At 30.7% G+C, this 25,746-nt stretch overlaps 2 protein-coding genes across 2 annotated transcripts; both read left to right on the top strand.

Moving 5' to 3' along the window:
• The first annotated feature begins 711 nt into the window (after positions 1 to 711).
• Positions 712 to 14,639, top strand: LOC132740034 (uncharacterized). Its single transcript, XM_060727890.1, has 5 exons — positions 712 to 784; positions 1,871 to 2,269; positions 2,820 to 2,993; positions 12,651 to 12,701; positions 14,450 to 14,639. Exons 2-5 carry the CDS (start codon positions 2,170 to 2,172, stop codon positions 14,512 to 14,514), a joined length of 390 nt encoding a protein of 129 aa, XP_060583873.1. The 5' UTR covers positions 712 to 784; positions 1,871 to 2,169; the 3' UTR covers positions 14,515 to 14,639.
• Positions 14,640 to 17,072: 2,433 nt separating this feature from the next.
• LOC132740033 (sushi, von Willebrand factor type A, EGF and pentraxin domain-containing protein 1-like) lies at positions 17,073 to 25,585 on the top strand. The gene is made up of 9 exons (XM_060727889.1): positions 17,073 to 17,126; positions 17,518 to 17,703; positions 20,019 to 20,390; positions 21,270 to 21,653; positions 22,364 to 22,537; positions 23,379 to 23,555; positions 23,901 to 24,080; positions 24,770 to 24,946; positions 25,289 to 25,585. Exons 3-9 carry the CDS (start codon positions 20,126 to 20,128, stop codon positions 25,498 to 25,500), a joined length of 1,569 nt encoding a protein of 522 aa, XP_060583872.1. The 5' UTR covers positions 17,073 to 17,126; positions 17,518 to 17,703; positions 20,019 to 20,125; the 3' UTR covers positions 25,501 to 25,585.
• Positions 25,586 to 25,746: the final 161 nt, after the last annotated feature.

Genomic DNA, 25,746 nt, shown 5'->3' on the forward strand with positions numbered 1-25,746 from the left:
ATGAAAACAAACTAGATTTTTGACTTCAATACACAATACTTATTCACTATACTTATACCAATTGCCAACAGAACTAAAGATGCAAAAGATAGTTCATAAATATAGCAAATGAGTATGTTTTTGGAAACCATAACAAAATACAAAAAAAACCCAACTTTTTTGAGAAACAAAAATGATGGCATTTCTTTGGCAAAATGTGCCTTAAGATTAAAACAATGGTTATGCTTATTCTTTAAATTTATATACAATATGTAAATGAGCACATACACTAGTATAAAATATGTACAAATGAAAAACTTCAGCGCACTTTACTTTTTAGTTATCCCATGTTTGAGTGTGTGCGTTCTTGCGTATGTTATAATAGTTCTTTGCTATATATATTATTCATTTAGATAAATATCTTATTTTTCAGCTGAAGATGTTTCATTAAGCTTTTCAGAAAACATTTTCATAGAAGGCTCAGTGGATTTTATAACAATAATATGTAATTCTTCTACTACAATACATAATATAGAAAATATGGGCTTACGAAGGAGAATTGAGGATAAATGGGAATCAATTGCAACAATCGACGACAAAAATGGTTTACTTATATATCCAAAAAGTAATTTCTTAACGAAATCGTTATTCAGTGGTGGATTCAAGCAAGACGTATTTCTATCGTTTTATATAAATGAGTCAGTGATAACGTGTGAAGATGAAACATTATATCAGTGTTATGCCGTGTATAAAAATACAGTTTGTAATCAATTTGGCAAAGACGATATAGAGCTGAAGGGATTCTGTAAGTCATATTTTTTTCAAATACACTTTTTTATGATTGCTGTTTGTGGTTTAATGACACATCATTTATAAGTTACCAGTTATATAATTTATCAGAATTCTGAAGATTTGATTCATCATATCAGTAATAGAAAGAGCATCAAAACACGAGGCTTTCTGATTTGCACGAGGGGGCGTAGCCCTCCAGTATAAATCAGATTGCGGAGTGTTTTGATGTTCTTTGTCTTTTGTATCATAGTCAAACATAAAAACACGTTCCTTGTTGTCACAATATGAGACCCCAGAAAAAGTTACCAAATGCACGAGCATCTGAATATGATATTTCTGTCGCTTACTGTTTTTCTGCAGTCACATTGAGCAAACCCCAGTAAACATTAGCCAATCAATGGGCATGCTCTGGAGTGCGGGTAACTTATACCTGCACTCCAGTTAACGCACTGTGCATGTATATTTTAACTCTAAAACATTTTCAAGAGAAAGGTCCCCAGACTATGCTACAAGTTTACTTACCCTTTCGAATTCTTAGAAGTTAAGATTCAGTTACTGCAAACAACAAATTCTCATAATTGAATAAAATTGATAACACGACTTCTTAAATCACACTACTATGAAATATTCATGTAGTATACAGTTAACTTAATCATAATCACAAAAGAAGGAAAATCCTCACATGAAATTCATGAACTGTTACAAATTATTAATTAAAATTATTGTTCATAATCATTTGGCAACAAGATTATTACATAGTAAAATGAGTAAAACCTTTTTTGGAATATGATTTAAAATGCAGTACACTAGAAAGTGCATGCTGGTACTTTTATCACATTTATCATATTGTCAGTATTCAAGTTACTTATTTCACATCTATTTTGTCTTTCTGTACATACTGACAAATAATTTAGTTTTGAAATAAGCAAACAGAACTAAAGAGTTAAATGTTATTATAACTTTACATCATTTGGTGTAAGATTTTTTATGTGCACTAATATTGTATTGTTTAAGTAATTATAAAAAGGTTGATGAAAATCTCAACATTGAAATGCTTCAAAACCTGTTTCTTTTTTCAAGCTTTTACTTTTTCTTACAGTTTTTCCAAAAGATGTTTCTTTGGAAGGAAGCAAAAATGGCGTTCTTTTAGAAAACGCCAGTCGATCATTTCCTGCCCAGGTGAAACTAGGCGATACACTAGACCTGAATTGTACAGCAAACATTGGTAGCGATCCTAATGTGACGATATCTTGGTTATATACTACTCCGTTTTCAAATGGCCAATTTATACGTGATAAGCCTAAAGGAAACTCTTCGCCAGGAACATCAATAAAGGACGATAACTGCCAGTATATACGAAGTGCCACAATAAGTCACACAATAGATGGAACAGATGAGATGATGGGTAACATATCATACACATGTCAGGTTGAAGTGCAGTCTCCTGATGGGTCTTTGAAAAAAGTTATGTCAGAAGATGTTTTGTTTGTTGAAATATGTAAGTACACTTATTATGAAATATTTACTTCACATGTGTGATAAAATTATATGGACCATGACAAGGTAGTTCCCGAAAATGGGATGTGTTTCAAAAGATAAAGCTTTAACCTCTTTTTTAAATGGCATAATCCTTTTTATCCCTTTTGTTGCCAACATATACTTTAAAACTAAACATACATGCATAAATTGATAAATCAACTGCAAATTCTTGAACGTAGTATGTAAACTTAAAAGGCTCTCTTGTACGACATTCACTTCTTAAACAGAACGAACCAAAAGAAAAATAGAACGCCCAAAACGGCAGTATTTAAAATCGTTTTGTTTGAGCTTGTTGATGGACGATAGTGGTAAATGCAAGGTACCATGATAACTGTCAAAAAGGAAATCTCGAAAGTCGGAACAAATTTTGAAGTTTGCTTGCCCTGATGACTGTCGTTTTAGCATATAAAACCATATCTGCATTACAAATTATACGAATATTTAATTGTTTTATACACATTGTTTCTGATCTTCTAGTATACACCACTTTTTAATTTGTTTTATGTTAGATAAACTGTGCCCTCGTCCACCGCCAATTGAGAATGGCGACATAGTGATAACGGGAACAAGTAATGGCTCAAAAGCTGAACTTATCTGTGATCAAGGTTATAAAAGATCTACAGGATTTGCAACTTGTACAAGCTCTGGAAAATGGGATACAAATATGATGTGTAGTAAAATAGGTAAGCGGAACTTTTAAAAATATAAACACGATGACAATTCTTAAATACATAGGATATTAAATTGCATAATATTGTTTATTTTAGACTCATGTTAAAGTTAAGTGTTAAATTTTATTTTTCGTGTTTCCTTGTTTTGCTTTTCTTTAAATAAATGATAATAATATTAGGTAGTTATAAAATAAAAGCATACATCAGGCGTTCTTGTTTTTTTGCATTTAGAAGTTTTGTTTGATCCTAATTACATCTATAACCTTTTTCACATAAACCACGGCGCTGGAATGTAATACATAGAATGTTCAATAAATTCAGTTATGAACCTACAACACACTTAAAATGAAGACCGTTTTAAATGAAAAAGAACATTTTGTTATCACTGACGCGTCTGTAGTGTAAAGCTAACATTTAGCGCATTTTACACTATGTTTATGTAACGCAAATGATGCCATGTCAAAGTATTTACGGAGTTGCAAAAGCCATTTAATAAAAAAACGACATTTCACTATAAAAGCGTAATAACTTTTTCGACGCTATATACCATTATAGCTTTAAAGGAACTCCAAAAAGGAGGTCCAAAAGCCTAAAAACATTTTTTTATTTCTTATATAGATCAGCTGGTGCAGTTTTAACAGAAATATATGCAAAATATAGATAAAAAATATACATTTTTTTTGTACTCGAAAACAAATTGTAAGTCGTATTTTTGTGCTGTTCATAGCCCGATTTGAGTGAAAAGCGTTGCAACGCTTTTCAATTTTGGGTCATTTTTCACAATTCTAATAAATTATTCTGGAAAGTCAGAATATGCAAACGATCTGAAATATTGTACGCGAGTTATTGGTCCAGATCTCTATCAAATAGAACATTAATCTGCAAAAAATAGTATGTGGCCCGTCATGCCAAATAACCTCAGTGGAGTCCCTTTAAAGCGTGCTAATGTTAGTGTCACACATAGGCGCGTCAATGAAAGATGATAGTTTCTTACTGTAAACTGTTCTTATTTTGGACATGTCATAAACTGAATATTCGATTTGTGTACATTTAACACTGAATTTAACGAACCCTATGTAAAAACAATATTTTGCTCGCCAGAGGCTCGCACAAATTATGATTTTATTCAACTCATTCACTAATTTACGTATTAAATCGACATTCATTCAATATTCTCTATATACAAGGAACTAAAAACTAATGAGTAATCTTATCATGCATTTCACATGTGTAATTTCATCAGTTGATGAAATATGAAATCTGCATTTTAAATGGTGGCTTCTCGTACATTTTTGGTGCACATTTTAAAATACAAGTATCTACATTTGTCCGCAAAATTTCGCACTGATAGATAATGCAATCTTAAGTTTTAAATTCTAATAGATCATTGAAAATTAACTATTAAATGGAGGTTACTTATTCTTGTTTCTATATTGTCTTAAATATGCAAGATCGCTAATTGCTAGTCTTTTTAGTATAATAAGTGGTTGTTTTTTATGTATTTCCGAGGGCACCTTGTTAAAATCACGTTTTTACATTTCACAGAAATATTGGTATTGTACACTTTATTTGATTAAATGTATTTAGATTGTCAAACTGGTACCATGCGTATGTCATAAAGATGAGCGCGTGGACGATTCTTTTTAGTCGACCTAAGCACAACGTGCTCACTTTTTTATTATGCGGGACTCATGGCGCAATGTTTCTTGGTACGGAACACAGATCGCGGATCGGTTTACAAAAAACCCAACTCACACTTCTGTTTTTGCTTTTGTTTTGTTTAGATATTTCAACTTAATTTTAATAGATTTGACCACTTGTAACTTTTTTTTTTTTCATCCTACTAAAAAGAAATTTGACTTGGTTATAATTCACAAATAAATTATGAAAGTTAAAGACAATATAAGAAAAAAATTGTGTTAAGGATGATGTTGAAAAAAGTAACTGAGTAACATTTATGCTCAGAAAGACATGCAGAGTTCTGGTTCAAATTAGACTTGATGCCATCAGGAACTGAAGAATTAATTAATATTTTCTTTGTTGCGGCTCTAAATATTTGTTTGAATAACTTGGTCGGAATTCAAAGGAAAAAAAGAAACAAAAAACAAACAAACACACAAAGAAACGACTAATACATCACTGTTTCCTTGACATTTACTTCGAAATTGCAAAATATAAGACACCAAATTTCCGAAATATTCACTCTCTAGAACAATTGTTGTTGGTCAAATTGTCTCCATGTAAGACTTACTATGAATTGTATTACATGCCTTTTAGAACATATTTGCATGAGAAAATAATTGACGCATCTTTATAATTATAAACTTAATAAAAAAAAAAAAAAAAAAAAAAAAAAAAAAAAAACAAACGATTTTCTATAGAGGGAAAACATTTTAAAGGTATAAATAAGAATATAAGAATGTAAAAATAAATGAAATAATTACAAACTACCATTAATAACTCTTCTGTGGTATAACTCTATCATGAAACAGTGATTTGTCTCAATACCATATCCAACTAACTCACTGGAAATATTTGCCGCTGGATTTTCCGTCCATGCTTCATCAAAATGTCTATTAATAGAAGCATCTCTTAACTCCTAGTCTAATTTTTCCGGGTATATATATTGTAATCAAATAAATAACAACCACGCCTGGACATAGTTCTTTGACAAATGAATCAGAAAGGTAGTAATCGTCATGACTATTTTCACCTTTGCATTAGAATATGAAGAACCATCTGACGGTCTCCTAAACCTGATTCATTTAATTGGTTTACGTTGAATCCTACATCATGACTTTCAACATCTTCATCAAATCTACATCATATTCAATTATTTTTAAACTATATCCTCAGTTAAGCTGAACTTGTTTGAGCTATGACACTTGATGTTTCAACGAATACTTTATAACTTTGTTCCTTAATTCCTTACACAGTACTTCAGCTTTTAACATACTGTGTAGCTTGACTATGTGTCCAGTGGCATTATAAGGAAATCAGACACACTACCCTATGTCAAATGTTACATCACAAATAAATGCATCTATTTTTGCTGGGTAAGTTGAAACTGTAGACTCACTCATGTTATGGAATAAGTTGTTTGAAGTTACCAAATGATAATTGCCGGTTCGTGGAACGTACACTGAACATGACAATATAAGAAACTCAGATGCATTTTGGAATGGGAAATGATTTTGTTTACAGCAGACATTGTTAGTTCAAAACACTCCAAACGAAACAAATGAGTTATGGTTTTGCGGAAATCAAACCGCGAGATAAGAAAACGCGGAATTACTGATTAAAACGAATACTTTTAGGAAAGAGAAACACTAATATACGAACGACCAGTGATGACATTTCAACTTCTTGACTTCTAGCTCGGGTTCATCTTCACAAACTCAAACTATTTGGGATTTCAACATACAAAAAATCACTATTTCAACTTCACGAATTTGTGAAGTTGACTTACTATTCAATACACTTACTGTTAAATCTTCATATATTTATGAAATGAATGATAAGGTCGTTTTTAAAATATGCGCCATTTTGTATCTTATCACAGTTTGAACAATTACATGTATCACAAATACTCCACTTAAAATGTTTCGTTTATTTAAAGATTAGCAAAGGTAATGAAATCTTGCTATCTGACACACTGCATTATGGGTTATCTTGTTACAAACACTGAGAAGGCTAGTTGCCGCCCGTTATAACAAGTTATTAAAAGTATTTGAATTACAAAAAGAGTAACTGGTGTTATTTGGATGCACATTTGTAAAGAATGTTGATTATTGGTGACTATACATGTATATCATAAATATAAACAGATGAAAATATTAACAATGGAGCTGTCGTGATTACATATTCTCATATTGTTACATGGTACATAACTAACATTTGATTAAATAGTCTTACACTTACGTAGTTACGTCCACGCTTTTTTAAATGACAACAACAGTAATTTCAAAAAGCGGGCTCGTGATAAGTTAAAATAAGCATTAACATACTCTATCGCACATGAAAGTGGCTTCCGAGAGATGACACCTATAAAATGAATTTATGTACATATCTGCGTTAACATTTTATGAAAAATTTTGACCTTTGTCAATATTTAATGAATATAGTTTTCTCTGATCTTGTTTTTCGTGTAGTTACATCGCCACCGATTTATTGTGACAATATTTTAAAGGAAAATAAAAAACAATGTCAAAGAAATTTTACAAGTTAAAATGCTTGCAATTGCTTGAAATTATGCTTTATCATTAAAAAACCCAACAGACTCATAGTTTGTGATTATCACTTAACATTTTATGTAAATGACGCCTGATATATACCAGTCTGAAGGTTATGTGTTTTGATAATATTATTATTTGGACAACATCTAAATTTACGTATTAGGAAACGTATTTATTTGTAATGTTACAACATCGTTGCCTTCTCTTTCCCTTCGGAGTGTGCACTTCACAGGAAAGACACATGACATCGGCAGACGATTTGAAAAACTTGGGACTGCAATACAGCTTCCGATGTCCTGACTAATGCCGAGGGGTTTGGCCCTACAGAGAAGACAGGGACGGCGAGGAGCCCCTTACACAGAGAGTGACGACTTGAATGGCAAGCCCTTTGCTGGGCACCAACAGCCCTTTTCAGGGCTACCTTCTATTCATATTGTCTCAAGTTACTGTACATTCAGGTTCTCATTTTCCGCCGTACAGTGACCTATTTTTGGCTAAACATTGATATCGTTGGCTAATACTCCGCCGAAAGTGCATGGAGATAAATTAACACCACTTCACTGAATTTAATTTTTTAGGGTAAAAAAATTAAATCCAATACCTTATAGTATTTGAAGCAACACGATTTTGTCAACATGTCTAAAATCTGAAATAAAGAGGTCATTATACATTGTTGTGAACAATACTGATTAAATTTTGGACTTCTACACAGCTAAAAAATCTACGTCGGTCTCGGCTAGCTGTGAACTCGTCTTTAAGAATCCAGTGCTGTAGTCGACAATGTATGATAACCTCATAATATTGACCTATAACATTATGATTTCATCTACACTTCCATTGACAGTAAAAAAAATCAAAGTTCAAATGATTAAGCTGGTACTAAAAGCCTAGCATGAAGTAGAAACCAAATTAAAAATCTGTTAATTTGTTAAAGTGGCATTATGCCAATCCAAGGGTATAAATGAGTGAACAAGGGCATGTCAAAATAAGTTTTCATTTAGCCATAACATTCCTTTTAATATAAAAATTTATTCCACATTAACAATAAACAATGCATGGATTCAAACGAAATTTTCGTAATTATCCATTAGAATTTACCGTTTACGTTCATTACATAAAAAGAGTGGGGCAGTCTTTATATATTTTAGGCTGATTTAAATTTTATCCTAAACGTTTTCCTATAATGAACTGTTGGTCAACATTTTCGGATAATTATCATTAGAAGTGTGAAAAATGCCGCAAAATTGAGAAGCGTAACTCAAATTGGACTAAAATAGCTCAAAAATACGATTAACAATTTATTCCTGAGTATATTTCTTTATTATCTTTTGTATATCTTTCTGTTTCAAGTGTACCAGCTGATCTACTAGTATGTAAGAAATTCGACGTTTAATTATGTTTTGGGTTTTTGAACCTTAGTGGAGTTTCTTTTAAGAGTTATTTAAACTTTTCTGGTTAAACATATATCAGTTCCTGTTTATATTTAAGTTTTCATGGAAGGAAGATTTATCTCTACGTTATCTGCACAATTTATCACAAATACTCCACTTCAATTTTAACATTATCAAATCTAATAAAATTTTGCTATCTAATACATTGTGTCAATATGCATTGTGGGTTATCGTCTTTCAAATATAGAGTAAGCTAGTTGCAGTCCGTTATGACAAGTGTTCAGATATTTGAAATACAAAAATACCCGCGTGTTATTTGGATGCATATTTGCGAAGTGGACGTATGATAACTATATAACAAAAACTGATGAAAATAGGAACAATGGAGTTATCGTGGTTACATATTTTCATACTGATATATGGTACGTTACTATCATTTCATTGTAAACAGTTTTGTAAATTAAAAAAATTCAATGTATTTATTCTTTATCTTTGGGATCGTGGTTTGTGCACTTCGTTTGTCATGACCATGTTTCTTAAGTGGAAAACAGTAATTCCAAAATGCGGGCTCGTGATAAGTTCAAATAAGCGTCAACTTATCTTCAAAACATGCATTTTAAGAACATGTTACAACAAAACTTACCAATAAACTTACATTTTGCTACTCATTCACACCCTATGTATGTATTAGGGAATTGGGTTTGTACACGTTTTATTTATGTCTTTCCTGCATGTTGTACATGATAAGACACTTATACATGTATGCTTGTTCCTTAACCTTAAGCACGCTAAATATCTAAATGGACTTGTTTATCCTTCAAGCTAGACAAAACAAATCATAATTTTAGGGAAAATTTAAAAATAAGTACGGGACTTAAAAAGCTAACAGTGCACACCAAGATCGGATGTCACAATTGTGCTGACTGATTTTGTCTCCATTTGTTGAATGTGTAGATTTTTTGTTAACTTAATTCTAGATAATACTTAATATCTAAAAGGCGCATTGTTTAAGCCTCAACGAAACTATATTAAATCCGAAACATTTGACCCACAACAATGTGTGTACATTTAGTATTGACACCCAATTGCAATGTTTTTTTCAGAATTTTTAATAATTATTTTAAGTAAGGTTATTCACTTTTTGAGAAAAAAACAACATGTTGATGTGTTTTCTTAATAAATACACCATTATTGTACAGAGTTTTAGGTTCATAAATGGTAAGGCGGTTTAGTGGCGGCGTGGCCGAGTGGTTAGCGCGTCGGACTAGTAATCTAATAAGGATTGTGAGGGTTTAAACCCTGTCAAGGGCAGGGCGTTGTTTCCTTGAGCAAGAAACTTTACATTGATTTCTTAGTACTGGTCGGTTCGAGGAACAGAATCGGTAGTGTTTCAGTAAACTTATAGCCTCCAACATAATCGCACTAAAATAAATTTGTAAACTAAAGCGGTTTAAATTTAATTAAATATGAACGGAATAAAACTAAACGGTCGCTCCGAGGAGGTTGTCATTGCTCAGAGGTGTCGGCCCAAGAGGTTATGCTGAAGCAATTTTAAAAGATCCTTGTTTAAATAACTTTGGTCTATACAAACATACATATCGTTAAGGAGATGGCATTAGTTTAATAAACTTGTGCAAAATACCCGATAAGACAAATAAATTCGTTACACTTGATCCTGCCAAAACCGTTTAATTTAATGTAAGATGACAAGATAATGCATTGAAAAGAGATAACGCATAAAAAGTAAACATTGTTCTTCAATTTATGAAGCTACGTAGGATTTATATATATTTTTCAATATTTTTTATTGAATTCAAATATTCAAGTTATAAAAATCTGTAGGTTAAATTTTGTCAACGTTTATCAAAATTGTCTGATGATTTGCTATATAGATAAGAAATGTGCATGTTTGATATTGAATATATTTTTGTTTCCAAAATGACACACAGATAATGCATAATAACCGTTTTTTTAACACACATGAAAGGGGATACCTGCAAACTGAATATCTGAATGCATGCATATTTGAATTAACAACAGTAAGCCTCAGAAATATTATCATTGTTTTATAAGCTCTCATTTTCGGTGTCTTGATATAGTTTCAAAAAAGTTACTCATTAGTCATACAGCTGAACCATCTTTGGCTTCTTTTGCGTTTTAACAATGAGTGTTCAATCATGATAATGATTTAATATTTTATATGGAAGTCAAAATACTATTTTGTTTGCATTTTGCTACCTTTATGAGAAATTATTTCACAGGCATAACTATTTTCTTCAAGTTATAAGCATCTCACACGTTCTACTACATCCACTATTGCACCATTTTAAAACATATACTTGCCCCTTTTTTCTTTTCTGATGAATAATGTGCCTTTGATAAAGCGTCTAACAAATGTTGTTAAGTTTTAAAAACGTTATATGCCTGTATCTAGTTTATTTTTGCTTTGCGACTGTTATAAGTCTAACTAGCCGTTTTGAATATATGTAATTATGTTTTGTAAAGTCTATCTGGCTATGTAATTTATCATTTTTTATCTAGAGAGCGAAAAGTCTGATGGAACTCACACGACTCGTAGTTATGAAAATAACTTAACTTTGGTCCAGCAGCTTAAAAATAAAATTTAATTGCTTACATAGAACTATTTTTGCTCGTAAAAGATATGCAAAAGATATTTATAAAATATACTCAGATTATTAAAAATCGTATTTTGTGCTATTTTAGCCCGACTTGAGTGGCAAATGCTGCAAGCTTTCAACTGTTGATCATTTCTTTTCACAATTAGACTTATCATTCAGGAAAAACGGATCGAGCAAAAAGTTTAAAATTTTGCACACAAGTTATTGGTTTAGAATACATCATATGGAACAATAATCTCAAAAGATGATTGTCAGTCCCGTCTTTTCTAAAAACGTCAGTTAAGTCCCTTTAACATTAGAAATGCTATACACAGCATTTCAAATTATTTTTAAATACCAGTTCAAAATTATATTTATATTCAATCCAACCGTCGTATCACATTTTAATAACTCAACTTTGGTTTTTGACATGATGGGACTTGAAACATACCATTTAATGTAGATCTCGACTCAAAATTTCAAATCATTCCCTTTCTCCATTTTCCCCATAATAATTACTTTAAATGTGCATAAAAAGACACGAAATAAAAAAAAACGCTGCATCCAATCCAGCCTAAGAATTGTGCGAGAATCCGATTTTAATATAAATTTACTCTGAGTATATTTCTCTATTATCTTTTGTAAAATTCCTCCATTTTAAGTGCATCCTTTCATCTATGGAAGTATTTCATTTTTTGTTTGTATTTAGTTTTGTTTACTTCAATAAGGTTCTTTAAAGAGAAAAAAGGTATATGCCAGATTAACGGACCCATCTAATGTCTAGCATAATGATTGTTAACTGTTAAGACATATAGGCAAATAAATTTATGCTAGAACAAATAAGATTTTTTTTCAACATTTAATCAAATGCCACTTCTTTTAAAATAACTCGATTTTCTTCTATACATTTTTTTAACCATTCACACTTGACATATAAACATTTCGTATCTTGTTTTCGTTTTACAAGTTTTTCAAACTTCAAACCACTTGATATCTCCAATTTTACACGGACAGAACTGATAAAGTTTTAAAATTATGCATTATCATGAACGAACACACATTTATAGTTTATGATTATCATTCTGTATATTTACGTAAAGTACGCTAGTATCAAAATCAATATTTTAAGGCTTTGTGTGTGTCTTAAAAATAATGTTATCCGGCAATTTGAAGACACTCATTATGAACGAACTTGCTTATAAGTGATAATTAAACATCCCTGCTTCACCTTAACGTTAAACATGGTACTTTATATCTGATGCAACTATTTGATCATAGCTTAAGAAAGTCTATGCATGAAATATGCTTGCTTCAGCATAATTAATGTCAAAACCGAAGTGTCGCATATATAGACCAAATATTTCATTAAAAATACATTATAACTGCAACATAAATGCAGTGCATTTACTACAATTTGTATTTCAGGAACAACAGTTGTTTCCAGTGCTACCAGTACAACGACACTAACACCCACAGGTAATAAGCGTTAAAAATTCTTCATAGGTCTACTTGGGCTCGTAAAACAGAAAGCTATGCAAAAGATATTTATGAAATATACTTAGAATAAATTGAAAATCGTATTGATCAACTGTTGATAATTTCTTTTTACAATTAGTATAAACATTTAGGAAAAACGGACTGATTATTTTTTTTGAAATTTTGCACACAATTTATTGGTCTAGACATTCATCAAATGGAACAGTAATTTAGAAAAATAATTGTCTGTCTGTCCCGTCATGTCTAATCTTTAGTGGAGTCCCTTGGACATTAGAAATGCAACACACAGCATTTCAAACTATTCTGAAATACCAGTTAAAAATGATATCATTATTTAATATAACCGTCATATCACATTTAAAGAGATTCCACTGAGGTTTTTGACATGAAGGAACTATAATTTTTACGTACCATTTGATGTAGATCTCTGCTGGAAATTAAAGATCATTCCCTCACGACGTTTTGTTTTTTAGAAGAATTATTTTTATTGTGCAAAAAGACCCAAAATAAAAAGCGCTGCATACAAACCAGGCTAAGAATCGTGCAAGAAACCGACTTTAAATATATATTTATTATATTTCTGTATTTTAAATGCATCCTTTTATCTATGGAAGTATTTCATTTTTTTGTTTGTATTTAGTTTTTTTTAAACTCAATAAGGTTCTTTAAAGAGGAAAAAGATATATGCCAGATAAATGTACGCATCATATGTCCACCATAATAATTGTTAACTGTTAAGACATATAGGCAAACAAATTTATGCAAAGAACAAAAAAGTAATTCTTTCAACATTTAATCAAATGCCACTTCTTTCAAAATAACTCGATTTTCTTTTATACATTATTAGGAGCTAATTATTTAGGAGCATCCAACCTCGTTAACCATATTATTATTATATAGTAATTAATATGTTTTGTCGTATTGTAATATTTACATTATTCTGCCTCTCCCAAGCGAGATGTCATGTGTAACCAATCTTCGTTTAATATTGTTCCCTGAAACTCTTTGGTTTGGTAATTTTATATGACACAGTGAATCAGCTTAAAGTGTATGAGCTACTTTCCCATTGACCAAAGAATTGTTTCCCGTGAATACACATGCCATCTCGACTTCTTGTCACGTATTGCCATGTTTCTATTTTTTGTATTCAATGGCTCTATTTAGGGCTTTAGTGCAAATAAAAGTTCTTCTTCTTCTTCTTCTTCATTATTTAAACCATTCACACTTGACATATAAACATTTCGTATCTTGTTTTCGTTTGACAGGTTTTTCAAACTTCAAACCACTTAGTATCTCCAATTTTACACGGACAGAACTGATAAAGTGCTGAAATTATGCATTATCATGAACGAACACACATTTATAGTTTATAATTATCATTCAGTATATTAACATAAAGAACGTTGTACGCTTTTATCAAAATCAATATTTTAAGGTTTTGTGTGTGTGTCCTAAAAATAATATTAGTATGACAATATGAATACTTTCATACGAAAGTATTTGTTTGTAATGTAATAACTTAACCCCTTGCTTCTAGGTAAAGTTAAATATGGTACCAAATGTTTGATGCAAATATTTGATCATAGCTTAAGAAAGTCTATGGATTAAATATGTTTGCTTCAGCATAATTAATGTCAAGACCGAAGTGATGCATATATAGACCTAACATTTCATTTAAAATACATTATAACATAAAAGTAAAACATTAACTACAATTTCTATTTCAGGCACAACAGTTGTTTCCAGTAGTACCACTACAACGACAGTAACACCGAAAGGTAAAAAGCATTAAATTATGGCTGAAAACATGTGATCCTTGCAATATTTGCTTTTTGACAAAAAGAAAAACAACATTTTGTTCAATAGCAATGAGAAAATAAATAAAAATAAAATGTAACAACGGTTTACAAACTGATTAATTTATACTCTGGGTTAGTTTTAGATATTTTTATAAACATAGATTATCGTCGTATACTCAGATCCACTGACAGTATTTCACAATAGATACAGTCTAAAATTATCATTATCCTTTTTAGTTGAATGTAATATATATACTTTGTATTATATATACTGATATTGAAACACAAGCCCTAGAGACTTTGCATTAATTCAAATACTTTTTCACACATTCAGATAATGTTGTTATTAACAAATTTATCATTATATCATTTATATGAACATAAAAACATTAAATATATCTTACCTTTTAAATTCTGAAAAAACCGAAATGACAAATATTAAAACTGTGGAAAAACATCATTTTTGGTTATAATATGATCAATCAGCTGCAGACATTTATTCACTTTAAATACAGTCTATTTAATTTCTACTTAGTACATCAACTGAGAACAATTCTATAGTAATAACGACGACTACAAAAAAATCAATAATTTATTGTGAATCCCTTATTTCTTGTTAATTAGATGCATGCATTTGTGCACTTGTCAAAGGAAAACTTCAATTCAAATTAGAATTTTTCAAATTGAATACGAAATGTTTAAATCTAAATTGCACAGCAATATCGTGTATATTGCATTTCTTTGCAATCCGCATGCATTCATTTTAAATGTAAGTGAACCATGAGGTCATAACCAATTAAAAGGCTCGGACTTGAACAAGAGATGTATAACGCAAGCAACATAAAATATTTTTATTGTTTTGGAGGAACATCACAGGTTTGAGTAGATTAGATTTGATTTCTATTAATGGCAATACATACTACTTAATGCAGATGACAAATTACTTTGACTTTTACAATTTGAAACGTCATAAGCTACAAGTGTAGTTGAAACAGGACGATGTGAATATGCTTCGAAATCACATTATTATTAATGATATTGAAATATCCTTGTGGAGTAACAAGGCGGCCAAAATTGCATCATGACAAATTCCTTGAAATTATGACCTTAAAAGAACTTGAATTTTGTATTATTCAAATAACATTAGTATTCATACCTTAGAATGTCTGATTAAATGCGTTCATCTTTCATTTATTTTAAATTCAAAGAAAAAATGTGAACTTTTCTAATGTTATACAAATCTTTAGTATTATTGTACTTGTAAGCTTATATTTAGTATCGTATCGGCATGAAAACTCTATATAGTAGAAAATCATTTTTAACAGTTGAAAGGAAAAGATTTGTTGGTAAATTAGCATTAATATTTATGTTTTATCATAGATATACTCTGTACTGTTACCAAACGCAGTTGTTAACATTAACATAAAGAAACATTGTATTTCAGTTTCATCTACTACAAAAAGTGGAACAACTCAACCAAAATCGTCAGCAACAAGTATGACATTTTCCTTTTTCTTCCTTCGTTCTTATAGTTTACAGTTTTAAACATTAAATAGTAACAGGCTGCATGAACTTTCACCTTTAAAGGATACCTTAGCCAAATTTGAGTCTAATACATTTAATAAAAAAATTATCATATTACACAATTATCTTTCCAAATATCCTTTTGCACTGCTACATAGTTTGCACTGCAACATAGTTTGTTTAAAATATATCTCAAGAAGACATGCTATAATATTTTATGTTGTCGTATATGAAATCTCATTTTGATGCTGGACGATTATTTATCTGGCATTGCTTTTCTTTGCAAGTTGCATGTACATGTATTGATTTAAATGTAAGTGACCCATGGGGTCGTAATCAATTAGAAGGCAAGTGATTGAACAACAGAAGCAAAACACAAGCAACATAAGACAGTTTTATTGTTTTTGCAGAAATATCTAAGTTTTGAGTAGATTCGAGTTTTTTATTCATGGCATTTCAGAATCTAATACATACTACATAATGCAGATGGCCAACAACAAACTACTTTGACTTTTACAATTTAAAACGCCATAAGCTACATGTGTAGTTAAAACTTGTCAATTTCAATATGCATCGAAATTACATTATTATTAATGATATTGAAATATCCTTGCGGAGTAGCAAGGCGGCCAAAATTGCATCATGACAAAGTCCTTGCCATTATGACCTTAAAAAAACTTGAATTTTGTATTATTCAAAATAACATTAGTATTTATGCCTTAGAATGTCTGATTAAAAGCGTTCATCTTTCATTTATTTTAAATTCAAAGAAAAAATGTGAAATTTTCTAATGTTAAACAAATCTTTAGTGTTATTGTACTGGTAAGCTTATATTTAGTACAATCATGTATTTCTGATTCGTATCGGCAAGAAAACTCTATATAGTAGAAAATCATTTTTAACAGTTGAATGGAAAAGGTTTGTTGGTAAATTAGCATAAATTATTTTGTTTTATCTTTGTTATACTCTGCACTGTTACCAAACGCAGTGGTTAACACTAACTTTAAGAAATATTGTATTTCAGCTTCATCTACTACAACAATTGGAATTATAACACCTAAACCAAAACCGCCAGCAACTAGTATGACATTTTCCTCTTTCTTATTGCTGTTCTTATAGTTTACAGTTTAAAACATTAACTAGTAACAGGCTGCATGAACTTTCACCTTTAAAGGATACTTTAGCCAAATTTGAGTCTAAAACATTAATTGAAAACTTATTATATTACACAATTCTCTTTTCCATTGATCCGTTTGCACTGCAACATAGTTTGCACTGCTACATAGTTTGTTTAAAATATATGGCTGTCGTATGTGCAAATCTCATTTTGATGCAAGACGATTATTTATCGGGCACCTATTCTTTACGCTGTTTAATTTATTATTTAAAAAAACATTGTATTTTCAAACCTAGAACCGATTTTTTAGCTTAAGAGCCACTTTCTTGACTCTAAACTAATATATGATTTTCAGACTGCACGTCTCCTGAATTGCTAAATGGAAATGTTCAGTTTTCTAACAGTACATGGATCGGATCGGTTGCTACTTTTACATGCAATGGCAATTATTACATCGCTGGCTCTTGTGAACAAGATGTCACATCCGAATGCCTGAAAAATGGAACGTGGACAGTATCAGCACCAAGTTGTGTTCCAAAAGGTATCTTGTTAAACATTAATACAAACATATGAAAAGTAAAACCTTTACAATTTGAGAAATGATCAGTTCATGACATTTTTGATGTTGTTAGTAAAACAATGGCAGATCTTAGTGAGACAACTTTATGCACATTAAATGAAAATTAAGACACTCTGGTATATTTATTTTTGGAATTGATAATGACTTGTTTAAAGCATTGCCCTGAAATACTTGACGCAATGTGGATTGAATTAATCCTCTTTCTTAATTTCATACATAAATAAACACCGTAACAAAAGCTGTTAAAACTTAAAGCGGGCTTCAGCTTTTCTAAATAAGTTTTTTAATTTAAGATAAATCGTTTCATGTAATTGTCAAAAAGGTGAAAAATGAAATTTAAACGAAAATTTCATAATTACGAAATAATGAGTAGTAAAATAAAGTAGTACTTTATAGTATTTAACCGACCATCTTCTTACACGTTAAATAACATGATTTTTCGTTTTTAGGAAATAATATTTCGTAATTACGAAATACGTATTATTTCGTTTTTACGAAATACCATTTTATTGTTACGAAATGCCATTTCGTTTTTAGCTCGACTATTCGAAGTATAGATATGTATAGAGAGAGCTATTTTAAGCACTCCGGTGTCGTTATTGGTTTACTTTACAAGCATTTTGTACATGTATATCCAACCTAATAACGAAAAACAGAAACCAAAACGGCATTTCAGAGATTTTATTAAGAAATAGCTTAAGAAGATGTTAAATAATATTTAGTCCTGAAAGTTTCAAAGGCAGTGTCAGAGCTATGGGGCATGTAAAGTGGTCTTCAGTTATGATTTAAAAGTTACGATTTAAGTTTCAAGTGAATAGCTTCATTAATTTTAAAGATAGTTATTGCATGCACAACTTTAACCAACATTTTTTAAATTTCAAAAGGGTCATAACCCAGTCAAAATATATGCCAAGAGTTATGAGCCTTGTAAAGTGACCTCTTGATATGGTCACAAAAATATGTAATAAGATTTAAACGAATACCTAAAGTAATTTTGAAAATTGATGTTACATGCAAAACCGTAACGAATAAATTTCATTAAGGACCATAATTCGTTTGGGCGGTGACCGTAAAATTGAATTGTGATACAACAGATACGTATAAGATTTAAATGAATACCTTTAGTGCTTTTATTGACTTATGTTGCATGCTAGACTTGAACAAAGACTTTTGTAAGTTACAAGAGAGGCCATAATTTAGTCAAAATACATGTCAGAATTATGGACGTCCAATAATGACCCCAACAACATGTTTTAGGTTTCAACTCAAACACTTTATTAATCTTAATAATTATTATTGCATGCAAAACTTTAAACAACAATTTTCTAAAGTCAAGAAGGGCTATGATTCAGTCAAACTCCATGCTAGAGTTATGGGCCTTGGATTATGACCTACAAATATCATCCCGGAGATTTGCAAAGAGATGCCTTAAGTATTAAGTGAATACCTTCAGAAGGTTTAAATATTGACATTGCACGCGAAAATTTAATAAAAGAGTTCTTACAGTTCATAAATGAAATCATTCCGTCAAAATCCATACAAGAGTTATGGATCTTGGATTCTCAGTAAATACCTTCCGAAATTTGGACGATTGATGATACATGCAATATTTATAGTTAAAAAAGGACCATAATTCTTTCAAAATATTCAGGTTGTGTGTCTTTAAAAGTGACCTTCTTTTATCCTCTAAAGTAAGTGTGTCAAGTATCAACCCGTTAACTTCTGCAGCTTTTGAGATAACAACTGCGCACAAAAGTAACCATTACCGACACCTGAGTGCGTACATTAGCTCTCCCTATTCGAATAGTCGAGCTAAAATCATAATTTCAAACAAAAATGATAATAACGCAATATTGTTTCGTTAAAATGGAATAACCATTCATTTAACACGGAAAAAGAAGAGCGGTTAAATACTATAAAACACTACTTTATTTAACTATTTATCATTTCAAATTAACTACTTATTACTTCGTTATTACCATTATTATTTCGTTTTTACGAACTGTTATTTCGTTTTTATAGATGTTATTTCGTTTAAACGGAAAGCATTTTGTAATTACGAAATATTCTGTCATAATTACGTAATACTATTTCGTAATTACGAAATGTTATTACGTTTTTAAGAAAAAATATAATTTCGAAATGATGTATCAAAGATGTCAGTATAATGGCACCGTAAAAATGATAGCTTTAAATTAATCACGGTTTATTTGTGTAAGTTATTTAAATTGATTTATCAACATGTATTCTTTTAGATAATAACATTTTTTTTTCAGATAACGGAGTTTCATTTAGCATCTCAAAAAACCCTTTCATTGAAGACTCAGATGACTTAATTACGATAACATGCAATTATAATATTACAACAAATGACTTTAAAACGATGCTAATACACAGGAAGTTACAGAGTACGTGGGAAGTAATCGCAACATTGTACGATGACAACAAAACATTTATCAACAGTACAAGTAATTTTGCAAAAGAAATTACTTACAGTGCTAGTGTCAAAGAAGGCGCAACTTTATCGTTGTTCGTAAATGAATCAGACTTAACGTGTGAAGATCAGACCTTATATCAGTGTCATGTCGAGTATAACAATAAATATGGACAGTGTTATAGCGAAGAAGATAAAGAGCTGAGGGGATTCTGTAAGTCATTGCTATTCAAAGAACATTCTATAAGTCTACTGTAAGCATATTGTTTTTTAAAATTATATAACTCCCACTTACATGTATCACAAGTACACCATTTTTATTTTCATAATAAGTGTTCATGATATATTTAATTGTTTTGTTACGTTGAATGTTAAAATATTGTCAAAAATAATAATACATGAATACCGCATGTCTCATTATCTTAGATCTACCAAATCAAAGTGTAGTTATTATAGTGATATGTCAGCTTAAGGAGACTGTATGCTGAAACAAGGATGTTACATAATATACGAGTAGTAAACTAAACATTCATGTATTTACACATATATCATTTTCCTTCCAACACATTTGTTAAACATCCAAGAATTTGTCACATTTATATAACAAATTTTTAAATATACATGATAAATATGTTTAATAAATAATAACATTTCGCCAAGACTTAAATACAAAAGATCTTAAAGTTTATAATTAACTCCCTTTATTTACATTATCTGTAAAATAAATCCTGTTAAACTTATGATATTGATAATTTTCATTTAAGCATCAGGTTTGTCATATGCTTCCATAAAATGTTTGAGGTACAGGGAGTTTTACATTGTTGAAAACTTGATAAATGATAATTGAAAAGAAATATACAAAATATATTTCTTTTTAATTGTTTCTTATGTTTATTACATTATATAGGTGCGGAACAGACACATTCGAAATTCGGCTGCGGATAACTTCCTTTCCTTTTTTGTTTTATATACACCGCTAACACCGATATCATTTCTTTAAAGTGTAAAAGATAACTTTAAATTGCCTTAATTGCCTAAAATGAATCAAGGCATGCTTATGCTTCTATTTACAATGTTTACCCTTTTATTACAGTTTTTCCAAATGCTATTACTCTGGTTGGGAGAAATAATGGCAGTCGTATAGAAAACTCCAGCCGATCATATCCAGCGCAGATGAAAGTAGGCGATACGCTAGACCTGAATTGTACTGCAAACATTGGCAGCGATCATAATGTAAAAGTTTTATTGTTATCTACTACTCTTGTTTCAAATGGAGAGCTCATACCTACAACAGGCTCACTAGGAGCAGCAATAAAGGGCGGCGACTGTCAATATATGCAAAGTGTCACACTTAGCCATGCCATAGATGCGTCAGACAAATCAATGGGTAACATATCATACTTATGCCAAGTGGAAGTGATCACACCGGATGTGACATCGAAAGTTATTAAGTCAGATGTCTTTTTTGTTGAAATATGTGAGTACAATAAAGATGAATCTTTATTTCGTTAATTTTCATGTGTCATAAGGATCATTACAAAACATTTTCCCTTTTGGAATAAAATATTTAATTTAACTTCTGAAATTTAATGACCTTCACTTTTTCTTGTTTTTCATGCGCATACATGCATATTTGATAAAATGAGTTATATTTCAGGTATCACTTACAAGGCACACTTTAATTGTTTTCAATGATTGACCTAAAACATTAAACAAATAATTCCTTTAAAAAAAAAGAGAAACTGTTGTTTTAACTATCATCATACTAGGATGCAGCATATTGTCAGTAGGTCGGTTGGTCGATCCGTCCGTCGGTCTATCTGTGCGGCCGAAATCGTTTCTGATAAATAACTGGGGAACACATGGGCCCATTAATTCATATATACATGACCCCTATTGGTTTTGGGTCAAGGGCTCAAATGTCAAAGCCACATTGATCCTGTGTTCCAAAACGGTTTCCGATTAAAAACTCAAAAATCAAGGGGCCCTGAGCCCTCATTACTTATTCTTACTACCGAGAGGCATATTTGTCATTTTTAAAATTTCTTGTTTAATCATTGTTTCTATTCTTATTTGAAATTTATAAAACCAGTTTGTATTTTATTAAACCAGTTTGTATACGAATATTTAAACTTTATTCATACGCCATTGGTGCATTTCCATCTTACCACAATTGTTGTATGATAGATGATCAGTGCCCTCGTCCATCGACAATTGAAAACGGTAAAATAGTGATAACGGGAACAAGTAATGGCTCAAAAGCAGAACTAACCTGTGATCAAGGTTATAAAAGATCTACAGGATTTGCAACTTGTACAAGCTCTGGGAAATGGGATACAAATATGATGTGTAGTAAAATAGGTAAGTATGGCTTGTAATACAAACATTCATTTAATGTTAACCGAGAATAAAGGTATTACGGCATAAATAGGCATGATATGTCTTATTGCATTCAAGCCATCGAATAAAAAATATTCGGTTTAGGCTATCAAGTTTAAAGATTTGTGTTTTTGTTTGTTGATCCTATTGCTGTTTTTAACAAATGGTTATAAAATCAAAACATTTTACATTCAATAGTTTTCTTTGATAAAAAAAACGTATACATTTATGATTATTCCTGTCATGTATTTCAAATGTAACTTTATGAGTTGATGTTTGGAATACAGTATAAAAGTATTTGATTATAATTGAAAACAAGCTTGATAAATTGTGGCCAAGATACCGAAAAATATACGTTTTAAAATTGTAACATTTGTTTGACATAAAAACCCAACCTGGAGCTACACAGAAGGGAAAGCAATGTTGAAATGTTGCGGTCGACATTCATTAACAAAACATATTTATGGACAATAAGGAAATGGCATCTTCTGTTCATGTAATACTATTAAGCAAATACAAATTAAGTTAAAGTATGAACTAAGAAATAAATTATTGGTATAAAAGTTTAAAATGGTTTTACAATTATGATAATACCAATAGAACAAAACTTTTCAAGTACGATTTACAATTAAAGGACACGTCATAATATGTCCAAAGTAATACGTTTGAAAGTTTGCAAATTTCGTTTTTTTGCATGAAATAAGATTGCTGGCAATTTATTCTGTAAGTTTTAAAGGGATAATTTATTTGTAAAATTTCACAGGTTTCACAAAATTCTGATGTAGTAAAATGTATGATAGAAATTTGTTCTCATATTTTGCAGACTGCAAAAATCTAACGATACCTTTAAACGGCATGGTAACCTATAACAGCAACACCTTCTTCAATGACAGCGCAGAAATTACTTGTAATGATGGTTACAGTTTAAAAGGACAGAATTCATCTTATTGTCAAGAAAATGGACAATGGAGTATCACAAATAACACATGTTTTCTCAAACGTATGTTATAAATTATGTAAAATATTTACAATAATGTCAACATAAACATCCAGAAAAAGTGTGATCCTTTGACAGCATTTATCACAACACAATCACATGAACATTGCAGACTCGGTTTGAGTCTGTACATTGTCATGCAGGATATTTGCAAGATAAAAATATTTTTGATTTTTTTTTTAAGTTTACGTTGATTTTCGTGTAAATAAGATTTCCGTGAACTTAATCTATTTTGTTTATCATAATTTGCTTAATATAACAAAATCTTATGTATATAAAACATTAATGATTATAATAATAGTTAATAATTTATAAACCAACTTGTATGTCTTTTTTTTCTTCATAAAGGATGTGCTCCTCTTCTACCGCCTAACAATGGATTCATCAATGTCAATAATTACACAACGTTTGTTAATGATTCGGTGACATTTACATGTTATCCTGGCTACAAGTTGGTTGGAGCAGCGGTTACTGAATGCAGTCTTGATTACACTTGGACCAATGCAATACCTTCATGTATTATACAAAGTGAGTATGAGGTTATGTTACATTGTTGTTGTTTGTATTAGACAAATTGGTGGTACTAATCAATTAATGATATTATGCTATTTTCAAGAACAGGGAATAAGATGAGTAATCTTGCAGACTGAACGGACTGTTATTGCAATTTGCAATTATAGTTATTTCATAGAAATATGTACATGGTAAATTGTTCGTTCGGTATGGTATATAACGTAATGTGGCATATTAATAAAAAATCTGATTATCTTTGTCTGCAAAGAAATATTTGTTCGAGAAATGGATGCTTTTTGTTGTTTTCTACATTTTACCTTTTCCTGATTTTCGTATTTTGAGAGAAATAACGTTAAAATTATGAAATAAGGGAATTGTGTTTCCAAAATCGAGATTAAATAACGTGGGAAACTCCTGATTAAAAAAAACCAAGATTAGCGGTTATGTCTAAACGCCGTATTTCGGACATAGGTATTAAAGACGTTAATACTTGGTTGCTGTTCGCCATTATGCGATAATGGCCCTCGAGTTCATAATGTCTTTCGGGCCTGCGACCCTCATGCCATTTTGTACATCTTGGGGCAATTACCGCATAATGGCGAGCAGCAACCAAGTATAAACCTCTAAATAATTTTGTAAGAGATGTACAGTAATACTTGCACTCGCAAGAAATTATTTGCGAACCTAAAATATCTCTACTTCAGATTGTACTGTTCCATCTGCTCCAAGCAACGGCTTTTACAGTTTGGCTACCGAATCGAGCGTTAATTCAACTGCAAGTCTGACTTGTAAACCCGGTTACAGACAGTTTGGTAATGGCACAATACAATGTCTGGTAAATGAAACATGGAGTGAAACGTCAGCCAATTGTACTTTGATAGGTAAACAAATGGTTCTTTCTCGAATTTGTGATTATCATCAAGCAAATTTGTTAGCTATTATATTCAATCGTTATTAATTTACATTGTATTTGTATTATACACGTTTAAATATTTTACTGATATAATTTATATTCCAACTCTATAAAAACACTTGCTATACAAAGCATAAGTTTTACTTGGTTTATCCTTACCTGAAGTGAATGTAAATTAATTTTGGATAGCTTACATAATTGCTGTCATCTTTGTTTTTCTTTTTTCATTATTGTAAATAAAACATGAATTGGTCGTGTAAATTAATGAATATAATACAGAACTGAACTAAGCCATATTTCATTCATTTAGAATGTCCAAGTCCTACGGCACCTGATAATGGAGAAGTCAATATTGATAATAGAAATACAGAAGTCAATGATACAGTGACATACTCATGCAACACTGGTTACAAATTGTCTGGAACAGCACAAATTAAATGCGATTCAAATGGAAGCTGGGATGCAACACCGCCCACATGCATTCTGCGAAGTAAGTTCAACAATATAAGAGGCTCTCGTTGATGATTTTTGTATCATCTTTTAAATCCGTGTAGTAATTCAAATACAGACTGCCAGAAAGTTGTAGTGTTTTGCAAGCAGACCGTACTCATATACAAAAATAACACTCTGATATTTAAAAGAACAATATTTGTATTCATGCTATTTCAATTTTATTTTTGAGAAAAACCAGACGCAAATATATTACATAAATCGTGCATTATATTATACTAGATAATTTACCATGAGTCTAAATGCTTACATGTTGTC

This window comes from Ruditapes philippinarum, unplaced genomic scaffold (assembly GCF_026571515.1).
Source record: "Ruditapes philippinarum isolate M1 unplaced genomic scaffold, ASM2657151v2 ctg1255_1_1_1_1, whole genome shotgun sequence".
NCBI lineage: Eukaryota > Metazoa > Mollusca > Bivalvia > Venerida > Veneridae > Ruditapes > Ruditapes philippinarum.